Source organism: Etheostoma spectabile, chromosome 8 (assembly GCF_008692095.1).
Source record: "Etheostoma spectabile isolate EspeVRDwgs_2016 chromosome 8, UIUC_Espe_1.0, whole genome shotgun sequence".
NCBI classification, from domain to species: domain Eukaryota; kingdom Metazoa; phylum Chordata; class Actinopteri; order Perciformes; family Percidae; genus Etheostoma; species Etheostoma spectabile.
The window spans coordinates 18,267,067-18,281,855 of NC_045740.1; the positions used below are offsets into that span (position 1 = coordinate 18,267,067).

The following is a 14,789-nucleotide window of genomic DNA, read 5'->3' on the forward strand; positions in this document are numbered from 1 at the left end:
ATATTTAAAGAATCGGATCAGGACTTCCCAAGCTTTTATTGTGAAGCAGCCACAGGAAACTCCTCTCTTTGTTCTGACAAAGTAGATGTTTGCTGCTGACATCTGGGACTTGGTATTAAACAACACTTGCTGTCAGCACATCAACCAGGACTGAAAGGTTACGGATTACAACTTTAGCGTGTGCCTCAAAGAATGGATGATCCATGAATCATTCGTGTATCAGAGCTCTGGTGTGACAGTTCACCTCCTGCAACTCCTTTGAACTTTACAAACAGTGACTCTGAATCAGGGTTTACTTTGAGTCCACTCTAATACTGTCACATGGGATCTTGTTGACTGAGCTCTTATTTTTTTATTTTTTTATTTTTTTTTTACCTGGACGGGGGGGACAGGGAACACATCAGGGATAATCGTCCCGTCAGCCGCATCTCACAGTTTGTGGCTTCACCCTCGGTGGCATCCTGATAGAAGTCAAAGCGCCGCAAAGCTGGTTGAAGGCAGGAAGTCATCACAGCCTGAGCCGCTGCGCCAGGCTGGAGATCACAGACGTTTTGTCAGGCCGCGTGTCTCCGTAACATGATTATTTAGACTATCTGCTGTCCCTTTTGTCAGCCTCAAGCGCAGACTTTAAAACCCGTCTCGGGGGCAGCTGACACACACCTAACAAAAGACAATCTCCACTTTTCACACCAGCTTATCTTCGGCGGCTTGTTGTGCCGTCTTACTTAACGTCTCCGAGGATGCAACATCTGCTTCAATCTGTTCTCCCTCCGGGAAGAGGGATGCATATTTATCCCTCTTTGCTCTCCCTTTTTAATTCCTGGTTTCTCTGCTTGTTTGTCTTGTGTTGTTCTGCAGGATGTGGTTGCGGCCTCTGGCTTCACGGTGGGCAAATCTCCCACAGTTCATAAGGACAAGCTGCATCCCTGTAACCTGCTGCTGTCGGGAGACAACGCCTACATCTATGTGAGTGTGACTGAGAGTGTGAATGTGTTGTTTTTTTATAGGGGATGCATTATGTAATTGTTAGTCCTCACAAATATAAAAGTAAATGGAGGTCCCCTCTCTTAGATACAGACATCTCTTAGGGATTCAAGTCCCCTCTTGGCATTTTCTTTAAAAAACATAAAACATCCTATTTTCAGTAATATTATAAAAAAGTAAATGTTCTTTTTTATTTTTGTAGCTTTTTAAATGACCAGACACTTGGTCGGTGTAGCCTGGTAATCCCCTGTTGGTAACATGTGTGCGAGCGTGCATGCGAGCATGAATTGAGTCTGCAGGCTGTAACAGTCTGTTAGACCATGAGATCTTGGGCAGGAGCTGTAAATTGAACACGACTCTGCGTCAGACTGACCCAATAACAGCGACAACAAGTCGGTTTACCTGCCCATGAATCTCACATCCTTCTCATCTTTCGCCTGCAGGCTCAGGCGTCACTACATTAACAACGCAACAAGGTTCCTCAGATTTACAACCACCATTATTTGACTGACCAATGTCAATTACATTTTTTTCTTGATTAATCAATCTGGTCTACAAAATGTCAAAAAATGTTAAGAAATACGATGCACACACCAGCGCATCAGTATAAACTTCAGGCTGCTTACGTAGGCCACGGTGAAAACATTGCGGGGAGCCACCGCAGAACCTTAACGTCTCCCCTCTGTCTTCATCCTTCAGGTGACCCCCCCGCTTCCCGATCCCAGATCCCCGCCGGCCGCCAAGAGGAGCTCTGCGCTCTCCGCTGAGGTCAGAGTCAGATTCTTGGTTAGCTGGAGAGGCTGCTGGGGTGTAGTGGGGGTCTTGTATCTGTCAGGATGCTTCATGTCAGATGCCGGCTGGTTCAGGGTCACCTCGACTGGATCAGGGTCACCTCGACTGGATCAGGGTCACCTCGACTGGATCAGGGTCTTGGCAGACCCCTGTGTGTCTGTGGTGGTGGTCGTTATGGAGAGGAGGATTGTCAGCTTGATACAGTCTTGATATAGTCTTTTATATCTTCAATAACCGCTTTGAGCAACCCATGGCTTCAAACTTGTAGAAATCAGTGCAGTTAATTTTCCTCACGGTCCGTCCCGCTCCGTAGACGTGTCATCGGCAGGATGCACAGAGTTGATATATTTTTCTTCTTAGTCTTTAGAAGACCCTTCCTCCTCACATTCTCTAGTAGTGTGTAACCCGTCAAATCAAGGAGGACACCGAGGAGTCAAAAAAACATGGACTCTTCAGATGAGGTAATTATCTTGTAATTTGGATGTCCTCTTCGACTCCAGAGCAGAACGCTGCTGTTGGATTTCTCATCACGCACGAAAGTCACAATGTTCTGAACGTAGCCATACTGAGAAATCCAGAGAGAGATGTGTGGAGCTGAGAGTCTTAATTAGCTTTGTAGCAACTCATTTGGCTTGAATGTGACGGGCGTTCATTATTATAAAATAGTAGCTTTAAAATTGCTGAAAATGTTTTCAGTGACACCTTTAAGTGTACAGTTGAGTTGTAATTTCAGAAAGCTTTTTGATAAGTACGCCATTTTGTATTTTTTTTCCAGACAAAGCACCGCTACAAATCACGTGCACATTCTTCAATGAATCTTGAGTAAAGTTGGAAAAATAATATAATGTCAGACTTTCATGATCAAAGCCGAGACAGAGACATCTGCAGAGACACAAGAAGACGGATACGGAAGTCAGCTGAACTCTGGCTAGAGATATAATACTGTAGTAAAGCATAGACACATGTTGTTTTATCACCTCAGGAAATGTATTCTATATAAGCCAGTTGCAGATCACGTAACGGTGAGGTGAAGCTGTGATTAATATTTTTAGGAGAGAACACATTAACGGCCACAACGGACAGAAAAACACTCGCAGAATAAGTAAGAGATAAGAGTAAGAGATTTTAACAAGCCTGTGATCAAGGTTTAGAAGCTGATTCTAAGCCTTTTGAGTCTGATCTGCAGTGTAGAACAAATGCTGGTAAAAATACATTTTGGACAGACAGACTGCCTCTTTGATTTTCTCTTTTTATGAGTGTATGCTCATTTTTCAGATCTTCAGATTATTCTCCCCTGCAAGTTACATCTGTCTGAGTAAAAAAGTTAAAAGAGACGGAGGAAGCTGGAAACTTATCTTGTGCTCTGCAGTCGTTTCCTAACTAAGGTGTTTGAAACATCAGCTGTGCCCTTAGTTTTAGCCTTTATCACAGTCTGCAGTGATGACACAGTGAGGTGATGATGAGGTCTAAAAGGGTTTTACCGCAATGTTCACACACACACAGTGAGCATGTTAGAGTGCATGTTTGGCAGCTGTTAGCTCAGTAACACACACAGTTATAACACTGATGATGGATGAGACCAGTGTTGCCAGATCTAGCAAATAAGCAACTAGGCCTGTGAAAACAAGCCCAAAACAAGCGACTTTTTCTACGGAGCCCCCCTAGGATCCGGGAAGAGAAAAATAAATAAAATGTGTGCACGGTTTTACACTTCATGAGGACGGATTGTAAACTGTGCGCAGTTTTGCAAAACTGTATACAGTACATTGTACAGTTTTTATTTTTCTCCCCCGTAAGCTTCAGGACAATGACCACAAGAGGGAGTTAAACCACTTTTTAACATTATTTAACATTAGGTAACTAATGGGATATCAAATATAGACTGCGTTTTTTTTCAATGTTTTTCTGTGGTAGCATGTTGTACGAGGGCCGCATGGTGTGCACGTATTTCACACTTACATACTCTGCATAGCGCTTTTGGGTCGTCCTCCATGCTGGGTTGAATCCATTCTTTTACTCCTTTCTCCCAGTCTTTGTTACATTTCTTCCCGTATTTCGCCCACTTTATCCCGGGCATTTATTCCTCTCCTACAGTCCATTTAATTCAATTCAATTTTGTTTATATAGCACCACATCACAACAACAGTTACCTAATTGCGCTTTTCATAAAAGAGCTAGACCGTACTCTGTGATGTTATTTACAGAAAACCCAACAGTTCCCACCAAGAGCAAGCACTAGGCCACAGAGGCAAGGAAAAACTTATTTTCAAGAGGCAGAAACCTCGAGCAGAACCATGGCTCAGGGTGGGGGGGGGGGGTCATCTGCCTCGACCGGTTGGGGGTGAGAGAAAGAGAGAGACATGGAGAATTGTAGCAGAGGGTGTCGAGCAGGAACATGAAGGCAGCAGGTTACTCCGTCCACAGATCCAGAGCCAGAAACACCTGCAGGAAGCAATAGGAAGAGAGGGAGAGGGGCGAGAGAGCACAAGACTCCGGGAAAAGGAAGAAGTTGAGTTAGTAACATGCATGTCACTTAAGTGATGTCATTTAAACGGCACTCACTGACATTTTCCTAACCAAAAAGAAAAACAGATTGCCCTGCTCTGCCTCTGATTGGCTAGTACTCGTTGCCATCTGGGCCAGAGCCAATTAGAAGCAGGATGTGGGTGGGAAAAACCTCTGCGGTCTCCTGTGTGTATGGGGAAAGGGGAGGGCCATAGGGAACAGGCAAGACAAACTCTTACATTTAAATAACTGCTTGACAACTTATTATAGCGCTGGGAACAAGCCCAAATAAGCAACTATACTTTAGAAACAAGCCCAAAAAGAACGTGACCCGTGACTACCAATATCTGTTAGCGACTTTATAGAAAAACAAGCCCAAAGTCGCTTATAATAAGCGGACTTGGCAACACTGGATGAGACACAAGGCTTCACATCATGTATTTCAGCCAACGCTAACTCTTTAATTCAGATATTTTCCAAGGATTCCAGTGAAAATGGAAGAGGCTTCAGTTCAAAAGTGTCTGTTAAGATTGACCCTCCCCCGGACAAAATTAAAGAGAAGATGACGCACTAACCACAATATCCAGACCATTCAACAAAATAGTAACACAACAAACCATACACCAAATGAACATATGTATTAATGACATCATACAGGTCTCTCCCCACCACAAAGCGTCTCAGGAGCCCTCCAGAAAGCTCAGGTTGTGCTTCTTCTTTTTTTTTTTATCTCTGCTTTGTTTCTCCTCAGGTTTCCAGGGCGACCAAGGCTCCAAAATACACGTACGTCCGCCTGGGCGACCTGAAGCCGGGAACTGTAGTCAACGTGTACGGAGTGGTGGTCTTCTTCAAGCAGCCGTTCAAGAGCCGCGGCACAGGTCAGTCTGGAACCAGACCACGTGATGGATGAAGAAATTGGGGAAACTATTTAGTGTAGGTGTGTGTTTTTTGTTGTTGTTGTAAACAACCTGGGAGAAAAGCCTCAATAACCATAAAAATATAAGAAAGTTTACAGTCACGTTAGCAGCTCTGTGAGACGTCGAAAGCTGTTTACAGCAGGTGCAGTTAACCATTGGACATAATTCAAACAATCAATCCCAGTATATAGAGTTGTAGCTCAGGGGAACCATAAGAAGATAAATGGTTGCTGATGATCACGCTGGCAGGAAGGTTCGCTGGGGAAACTGGAAGAAATTTTACTTTCAGCCTTCAAAAAACATTAAAACAAAGCAGAACGTAGCCAGAATTCCTCTTTACTCTGCTCAAACTCTTCTGGTGCTACTCCTCAAACAAAACAGTCCCAAACACGGGGGGTGGGAGTAGCTCAGTCTGTAGGGAGCTGGGTTGGGGAACTGGTGGGTTGTTGGTTCAAGTCCCTTTTTTGGAAAGATGCTCCACTTCACCAGCAAGGCACCGACCCACCCACTCTGACAGCTCTCCATTTGTGCATGAATAGGTTTTGACCACGTGTGTGTATTTTATGCCTGTGTGTAGTGATTACTAACAAAATGGAGTGTAAATTGTAATTTCCACACTGGGGATAAATAAACAGTATAAATTATTATTTTTATTATTGTTACAAAATCAACTCTCACATTTACTCACACACATGATTAGAGCCCGCCTCTCCAGTTCCAATTGGCCAATCAGGTCAATACTCAGGTCAGTAATTAGGTGTGGTACATCGTCCAGTAATTACCAATCAACCAGACAAATCAATTTTTGTCTTTGTTTATTGATGTGGGAACTTTTAAACAAAGAAAATAAAGAGCGTAGTGAGAGTCTACATGTTTCAACAAAATGGTTAGTGAGGGGGAAATTATCGCTTGTAACGAGATATTAAAGTTACAATCAATCTCTCCGTTTCTTTAAAACTGTTTTTTTTAACCCTCATGTTGTCTTGTTTTTAAAGTTTTTTTAATTTTTATATCCGAATTAAAGGAAGTCAAAAGACGGGTGAAAAATGTTGGAAAAAGCGGCAAAATCGATGAAAAAAAAAAAATCAAAAATACCCCAAAATACAACAACTTCACAAACAAAAAAAAAAAGCAACAAAGACATCGAGATAAGGGGAAAAATGTTTTTCATGGTCAAAGGGAAGACAACACAAGGGTTGAACCAGAAAACTCGGAACCTTTTCAGCACCACGGACAGAGACGTTAAGCTGCTCAGCAGCTGTCGAGTTTGTAAAAATGTATCAAAGAGGGCGAGCAAGTGGTTAAAAAGGTACCCGAACACATCAACCACATCACCTCCTCGGAGGCAGAAAGGAGCTGACAGACAGAAAAGAAGAGCAAAGTCTTTCATGAAGCGATATAAGCTGGATCAGTACTGACTAAGAGCAGACACACACACCGTTTTTGTTTAGATGGAACCATCTCAGGTTATTTCGAGAGATGCAAAAATATACATTATTCAGTTTCTGTGTTGATGGACCTATAATGGATGTCTGGGTTTGAGCAGATCAGGCTCAGAGCTTTGAAAGCTCCAGGACTCGTCAACATCACGCTGGAAAAGGTGCATTAATCTCATCCACTGAACCTCCGGTACAATGTTTAGTCACTCACTTCATTTCCCTGTGAACAGATATCAGGAAGTGTTTGAAAAGCAGTTTGGACCTGAGGAGCAGGCAGGGGCTGGAATTATGAAAGGGGAGCGATGGAAATAATAAGATAATAAAACATCAGACGGTTCAGTCTGAGTGGACCCGCAGCCATGCAAGCACAGCATGATTAAGTGTGATGATGATAGGATGGTAAAAATGTGTGTGTGTGTGTCAGTGTGTGTGTGTGTGTGTGTGTGTGTGTGTGTCAGTCAGTGTGTGTGTGTGTGTCTGTGTTTGTGGTGTTTTTGGAGGGATAATAAAGAAAAAGCAGCATCCAGGCTGGAAACTGCCCCAGACTTTGTCATCATCATTGCGGATCCTTCAGGCGACTTTTAAAGTAAACAGAAACAGAGATATTAGAAAAATCCATCTGCGCACACACACACACACACACACACACACACACACACACACACACACACACACACACACACACACACACACACACACACACACACACAGAGATAGCTAGAGAGACGGTCATTGTTGCACAGATGTGTGTGCACATACAGAATATATAAAGAGTTCATTTTCAAAAATGTATAAAAGACGTATTTTATTTTATTTATTTTTTTAACTTTTAGTGTGTTACTTTATGATATTAATGAATCAAAACGTCTGTTACATTCAAGCCGTGGCCAAATGAGCTGCTGAAAAGCTAACTAAGACTCTCGGCTCCACGCAACTCTCTCTGGATTTTTCAGTATGACTATGTTCAGAAGATTTTGGCATCCGGTGACTTTCCCACGCAGAAACTCAGAAAAGTGAAGATAATGACCTCTTCTGAATGATTTCTTTTAATCCTCCGTGTCCTCCTTGGCTACTAGCAACTGTGTGGAGGAGGGGTGGGGGGCGCTGCGCAATCACAGAAGGCTTGTATCATGCCACAACAGCACTGTTACTCAGAATTCTTCATGGGGCCGACAGGAACTACGCACCATAGCTTTACGTTATGAATTAATTCTAAAAGATTTGAATGAAAACAAACATTTTAATTGACATTCTTTTGAGTGCACAAAAAAGATTTATGAAAATGTAAAGAGAAACAACCCTAACACCAGTTTGAGATTCACTGGGTTGTGTACACAAAAAATCCATAATTCAGGAAATTATATAAAAACTGGCTATATCTCCTTTTGCAAATGAACCCTTCATATGTATTAAGAGTTTTAACAAGACTCAAGCTTTAAGTATCAACCTTGGCAAGTTGTCTGAGTATGTTCAGTCCTCTAAAAAAAAAAAAAAAAATCTTGACATTTTTTGGAGTGGAGTGATTTGATTCTGTTTCCTCCAGCTACATTGCCGTTGCTCTTCCTTAGCACGGCTGATTTGTAATTTTGGGCTGTTAATGATTCCTCAATAAAGTATCTTGACATTAAAGGTGCATTATGAGTTCCTGCGTGATTTCAACGCAATTTCATTGTCAAATTGTAGGCGTCTCTCCTTTATCAGCTAGCTGCCTGCCCCGCCGAATACACTGTGGAAAAGCCCGGTCGCAGGAGACAACACGGGGCGTACACCCCAAACACTGGAGGCACAGGCTGTGCACCAAAGTACAACAAATCACGTTCAAGCCAATCACCGACAAGGTGATTGGGGGTGGGTGTTAGTGACCGTTACGGAAACATGGAGGGAGGGGCGAGCGTGCTCGGTTTTAGGGTTGTCTCAAGAACTAATACTTCCGACACCTTCCGGTGCTAAAATGACAAAACACAGACGATGTCCATTTTTTTTGAAGCACCTTAGGCACAGTTCGTGACGACGCATTGTGCGGCTAACAAAAAACAGCTAATGCTTAGCTACCTGCTCAGGAGGAAATTAGCGCTGCAACTCCGCGTCATTTTGGGCTCTAAGCTGTCTCCATCTTTCAAATACATCTCCAATATTAACCCGGGGGTTTGTAACATCTCTGGTCACGCAACCGTTAGAAACACTCCTTTTGCACAGTACCTTTTTTTTATTTTTATTTTTTTATAAATTAATTGCACTTCATTATGTTGATTTATGCTCTATTGCGCATGTTTTGTATGTCTTATGACATATTTTTCAAATATTCTAATAAAGAAGTTCATGTTTCAAGTACATTTAACCGTGGTATAGAAATCTGCATCGAGAATTATGTTTTTTACTGTTATTGGCATTTTTGGTATCGTGACACCCCTACTGTTTTTTGTGGTATTTACTTGGAACGTCATCATAGTGCACCTTTAATATCATCCTCCATGGAGTTAAATCAGTATGATTAAAAAGTCACAGGAAATACATTAAAGTGAATGAGGACTGTAATGATTAATGCTAAACTCAGGCCTGTTCTTCACTGTATTCCTAATGGTTTGTTTTACTTTCTCCTTCACTATCACACATACAGCTTAAAGGTTTTCATTATTTTTCACGCTTTCCTCAGCGTTCTGACCACCGGGAGATTTCTTTCCACAGACTTCTGCTCCAGCCTGAAGATCACCGATCAGTCCAACCAGAAGGTCGGCTGCACCATCTTCTGTAAGCTGGAGGACCAACCCAAAATCTTCCAAGTTGGAGACATCATCCGCTTGCACCGAGTCAAGGTCCCGCCTGGATTACAGACAGCTTTTAGAAACCATATCTCGTGTTGCCAAGTTTTTTTTGGCAGGCATGACTTCCAAAATTACCACTATTGTTTTTGTTATGAGTTGGGCTGCACAATATCAGGAAAACATGCAATAATTGTTAGGCCTGCACGATTAATCGTTATAAAATTGAGATCTCAATTTACCCTTTTCACTAATACATTTTTAAATAACTTTGATCTTCTTAATTTCTTTAAATTTTTTTTCTTCTTTTGATTACTTTGATTCTCATTTAATTTTACCGACTGCATTACAAACGCTACTACTTTCTTCAGTTTTGTTCGACTGCTTCTTTTAAGTACCATATCTCGTGTTGCCAAGTTTAAATTGTGCATCTTATTGTTTAGCTTTGGCAGGCATGAATTAAAACTTCCAAAACCACCACTACTGTTATGAGTCGGACTGCACGATATCAGGAAAACGTGCAATAATTGTTAGGCCTGCACGATTAATCGTTATAAAATCGCAATCTCGATTTACCCTTTTCACTATTTAATTTTTAAATAACTCAGATTTATTTTTCTTTTGCCGACTGCATCTCAAACGCTTTTACTTCAGTTTTGTTGTCATCACTTAGACTTCCTCGGGGGGGGGGGGCGACAGAAACTACGCACTGTAGCTTTAACAGGTGGAGAAATATGCAGAACAGTAACAGTTTCCTCTCAACATCCAGTCAAGTTTGTCCTCCGGTAGAACTCATAACCCAATTAAATGTATTTTTTCATTTCATAGTAAAAACAAACAACATGAGCTTTAAAACGAATAGTAAAAATCATTTTCAACATTCTTTTTAATTAAGAAATTGAACATTGAATATAAAAGACACCACTAATAAAGAACAGTTACCTTTTACAGTGCAGTTTCATTCTGATATTTTCTTTTAACTAACACAAATCTCTCTTTTGCAACATATTATTGCGCCACTTAAAATCATTGATTTAAATAAAGATGTCCTGTGCAGCCTTACTTATTTTACTACAAAGATTGTATCCACAGTACGTTACAGAGCTCCGTGATTAAAGTTCCCTCGTTTCTTTCACACAGACGCAGTCCTTCAATAACTCCATGACGCTCATCACTAGCTTTGGTTTCTCTGTGCTGGTGTTTGACGGAGCGGAGGGCGGATCCATGGAGCCGCGGACCTCCAGCCGCTCCTTCCACATTGACCAGGAGGACCATCGGACCGTGGAGGAGCTGCGATCCTGGGCCGCCAACCAGGCTCTCGTCCCCCCTGTTCCCTCGATCCCTCTGTCTGCCGTGTCGCCCAAAGCTTACTTTGACTTGACCTGCCAGCTGCTGGCCAAAGCTCCCATGGACACCACCTGCACCCTGCTCAGGGTAACAACCTTACACACGTTTATTTGATTAATAATGATGCCCATGAATCAACATTTCTGTAAACGCCCATTTACAGAAATGTTGATCAACTGTAGCCGCAGCATGCATGTCTTTATGGTTAACTAACCAACCAACCAACCAACCAACTAACCAGTTGAATGAATTATTAAGATACAGTATGTGGTGCATTTCTACAAGCTAATGATCCAGGTTGTGTTTCTCAATATTTGTGACGGGTCTTTTTTTTTTACTATGTGCAGCGGTGGAACTAAAGCTGGCACTATAGCTTTAAGTCATTTTTTTTTTATAGAAAAAAAAAGGAAGAACAATCGGATTCCAGCTTCTTAACTTTCATGTTGTCCTCAAGTCAAATTTGACCCATTTAAAAAAAAATTGTCAAAACAAATGACCGGGATGGTTCCACACAAGGTTCTTCACAAGTAAAATACATAATCAGTTCAATACTTTCATTGCATTTGGGTGTTTTATTCAATTGTGTTGCACTTGAAAAAGAAAATTGATAAAAGAACGTTGATAAAAATGACCAATAGGTTGGAAAAAGGATCAAAAATAGAAATAATAAAGCGCTAAAAAAATTGACAAAAACACTGGAAAAGCTTCAGAAATGTCGAAGAAATCTGACAAAAACAAGAAAAGTGTCAAAAGACAACCAAAATGGAAAAAAAAGGTTTTAGTTTTAAATTTTGACCCATCCAAAAAAAACAAAAAATTCCACGTCGAGGGGAAGACAACACAAGGGTTAAATGTGAATATCTTAACTTCTCTGTGAGAGTAAACTGAATGTCTTTAAATTGTGGAAGAAACGAGACATTTGAGGACGTCATCTTGGGTTTTTGGGAAACACTGATCCATGTTTTATACACAAAACAAATTCTTTTGGATTAATCAAGAAAATAATCAACAGATTCATCGATGATGCCAATAAACGTTAGTTGCAGCCCTACATGTTGTATGTTTGCCTTGCAGCCCTACATGTTGTATGTTTACCGCGCATGCCCTACATGTGTATGTTTTACCTGTCGCACTACATTTGTATGTTTACCTTGCGCCCTACATTTTGGATGTTTGCCTCGCAGCCCTCATGTTTTAATGTTTGCCTTGCAGCCCTACATGTTTTATGTTTACCTTGCAGCCCTACATGTTTATGTTTTACCTTTCAGCCTACATGTTGTATGTTTACCTTGCAGCCCTACATGTTGTATGTTTACCTCGCAGCCCTACATGTTTGTATGTTTGCCTTGCAGCCCTACATGTTGTATTTTTACCTTGCAGCCCTAACATGTTGTTGTTTACCTTTCGCCCTACATGTTGATGTTTACCTCGCAGCCCTACAGTTTTAGTTTACCTTTCAGCCCTAATGTTTGTGTGTTTACCTGCAGCCTACATGTTTTATGTTTACCTTCGCCCTACATGTTTTATGTTTCCTTTCAGCCCTACATGTTGTATGTTACCCTTGCAGCCCTACTTTTGTATGTTACCTTGCAGCCCTACATGTTGTATGTTTACCTTCAGCCCTACAGTGTATGTTTGCCTTTCAGCCCTACATGTTGTATGTTTATCTTGCAGCCCTACTGTGTTGTTTGCCTCGCAGCCCTACATGTTGTATGTTTGCCTTGCAGCCCTACATGTTGTATGTTTACCTTCAGCCCTACATGTTGTATGTTTACCTTTCAGCCCTACATGTTGTATGTTTACCTTTCAGCCCTACATGTTGTATGTTTACCTTGCAGCCCTACATGTTGTATGTTTACCTTTCAGCCCTACATGTTGTATGTTTACCTTGCAGCCCTACATGTTGTATGTTTACCTTTCAGCCCTACATGTTGTATGTTTACCTTGCAGCCCTACATGTTGTATGTTTGCCTTGCAGCCCTACATGTTGTATGTTTGCCTTGCAGCCCTACATGTTGTATGTTTACCTTGCAGCCCTACATGTTGTATGTTTACCTTTCAGCCCTACATGTTGTATGTTTACCTTTCAGCCCTACATGTTGTATGTTTACCTCGCACCCCTACATGTTGTTGTTTGCCTGCACCCTACATGTTGTATGTTTACCTTGCAGCCTACATTTGTATGTTTCCTTAGCCCACATGTTGTCTTTTACTCCGCAGCCCTACATTTTATGTTTACCTTCAGCCCTACATGTTGTGTGTTTACTCGCAGCCCTACATGTTGTATTTGTTACCTTTCAGCCCTACACTGTTGATGTTTACCTTGCAGCCCTACATGTTGTATGTTTACCTTTCAGCCCTACATGTTGTATGTTTACCTTGCAGCCCTACATGTTGTATGTTTGCCTTTCAGCCCTACATGTTGTATGTTTATCTTTCAGCCTTACATGTTGTATGTTTTGCCTTGCCCTACATGTTGTATGTTTGCCTTGCAGCCCTACATGTTGTATGTTTTCTTTGCACCTAATGTTGTAGTTTACTTGCAGCCTACTCATGTTGTATGTCTACCTTTCAGCCTACATGTTGTTGTTTACCTTCAGCCCTACATGTTGTATGTTTACCTCGCAGCCCTACATGTTGTATGTTTACCTTTCAGCCTTACATGTTGTATGTTTACCTTTCAGCCTTACATGTTGTATGTTTACCTTTCAGCCTTACATGTTGTATGTTTACCTCGCAGCCCTACATGTTGTATGTTTACCTTGCAGCCCTACATGTTGTATGTTTGCCTTGCAGCCCTACATGTTGTATGTTTACCTTGCAGCCCACATGTTTATGTTTACCTTGCAGCCCTACATGTTGTATGTTGCCTTGCGCCTACATTTGTATTTACCTTGCAGCCCTACATGTTGTATGTTTACCTTGCAGCCTTACATGTTTTTCTTAGCCTACATTTATGTTACCTTTCAGCCTTACATGTTGTATGTTTACCTTTCGCCTTACATGTTGTATGTTTACCTTCAGCCTTACATGTTGTATGTTCCTTCAGCCTTACATTTTTATGTTGCCTTGCAGCCCTACATTTGTTTATGTTTACCTTGCAGCCCTACATGTTGTATGTTTGCCTTCAGCCCTACATGTTGTATGTTTACCTTGCAGCCCTACATGTTGTATGTTTGCCTTGCAGCCCTACATGTTGTATGTTTACCTTGCAGCCCTACATGTTGTACGTTTACCTTGCAGCCCTACATGTTGTATGTTTGCCTTGCAGCCCTACATGTTGTATGTTTACCTTGCAGCCCTACATGTTGTATGTTTACCTTGCAGCCCTCATGTTGTATGTTTACCTTCAGCCCACATGTTTTACGTTTACCTTTCAGCCCTACATGTGTATGTTTACCTTGCACGCCTTCATGTTGTAGGTTACCTCGCAGCCCTACATGTTTGTTTACTCGCCTACATGTGTGTATTCCCTTGCAGCCCTACATGTTGTATGTTTGCCTTGCAGCCCTACATGTTGTATGTTTACCTCCCTTCTTCATCTGTCTTGTAGTAAATCGACGTGTTCCCCATGTCTCAGGGGGACGAGATGTTGTGTGTCCTCCTGAGCCGTTTCAGCAGCCGCCTTCGTTTTCAGAGCAGAAATGAGTGTAATTGAAGGCTGGTTTCCTGCCAGTGAGGCTGATAGAGGAGATCCATTTAAACAGGATTTGGCAGTGACCACTGGTATGCTGCCAGTCTGCTATCACCGGTTTCCAAAGCTGTTCTGAGGGTGCTGCCTGCTGTTAGACAACAACACATTCACCCAGGAGAGCGTGTTCTCCAAATCGCAACATTTAATTAGACTAAGAATAGATGTTTGTGCTTTTTCCTCAAGCACCTGAGATCATTAACTACGAGTTTGTTCAACGTTCTTTCCTCTTAAATGAATTTCTGTAGTGTACAACAGCCAGCTTTTACACACGATTTGAAACTGGAAGTAATTAGGGAATATGAATACTTACCCTGCAGAGATCTGAGGAGCAGGTAACCATAGTCCTCAGAAA

The 14,789-nt window shown here is 41.7% G+C and overlaps 1 protein-coding gene across 1 annotated transcript in view; it reads left to right on the forward strand.

Annotated features, from left to right (window-relative positions):
- Positions 1 to 14,789, forward strand: part of pot1 (protection of telomeres 1 homolog) — a 96,977-nt gene that overhangs the window by 45,633 nt on the left and 36,555 nt on the right. Inside the window, exons 5-9 of the mRNA XM_032522978.1 lie at positions 859 to 966; positions 1,684 to 1,752; positions 5,033 to 5,159; positions 9,323 to 9,450; positions 10,537 to 10,830. Of these exons, the coding sequence (XP_032378869.1) occupies positions 859 to 966; positions 1,684 to 1,752; positions 5,033 to 5,159; positions 9,323 to 9,450; positions 10,537 to 10,830 (726 nt within the window). The remainder of the gene's footprint in view (positions 1 to 858; positions 967 to 1,683; positions 1,753 to 5,032; positions 5,160 to 9,322; positions 9,451 to 10,536; positions 10,831 to 14,789) is intronic.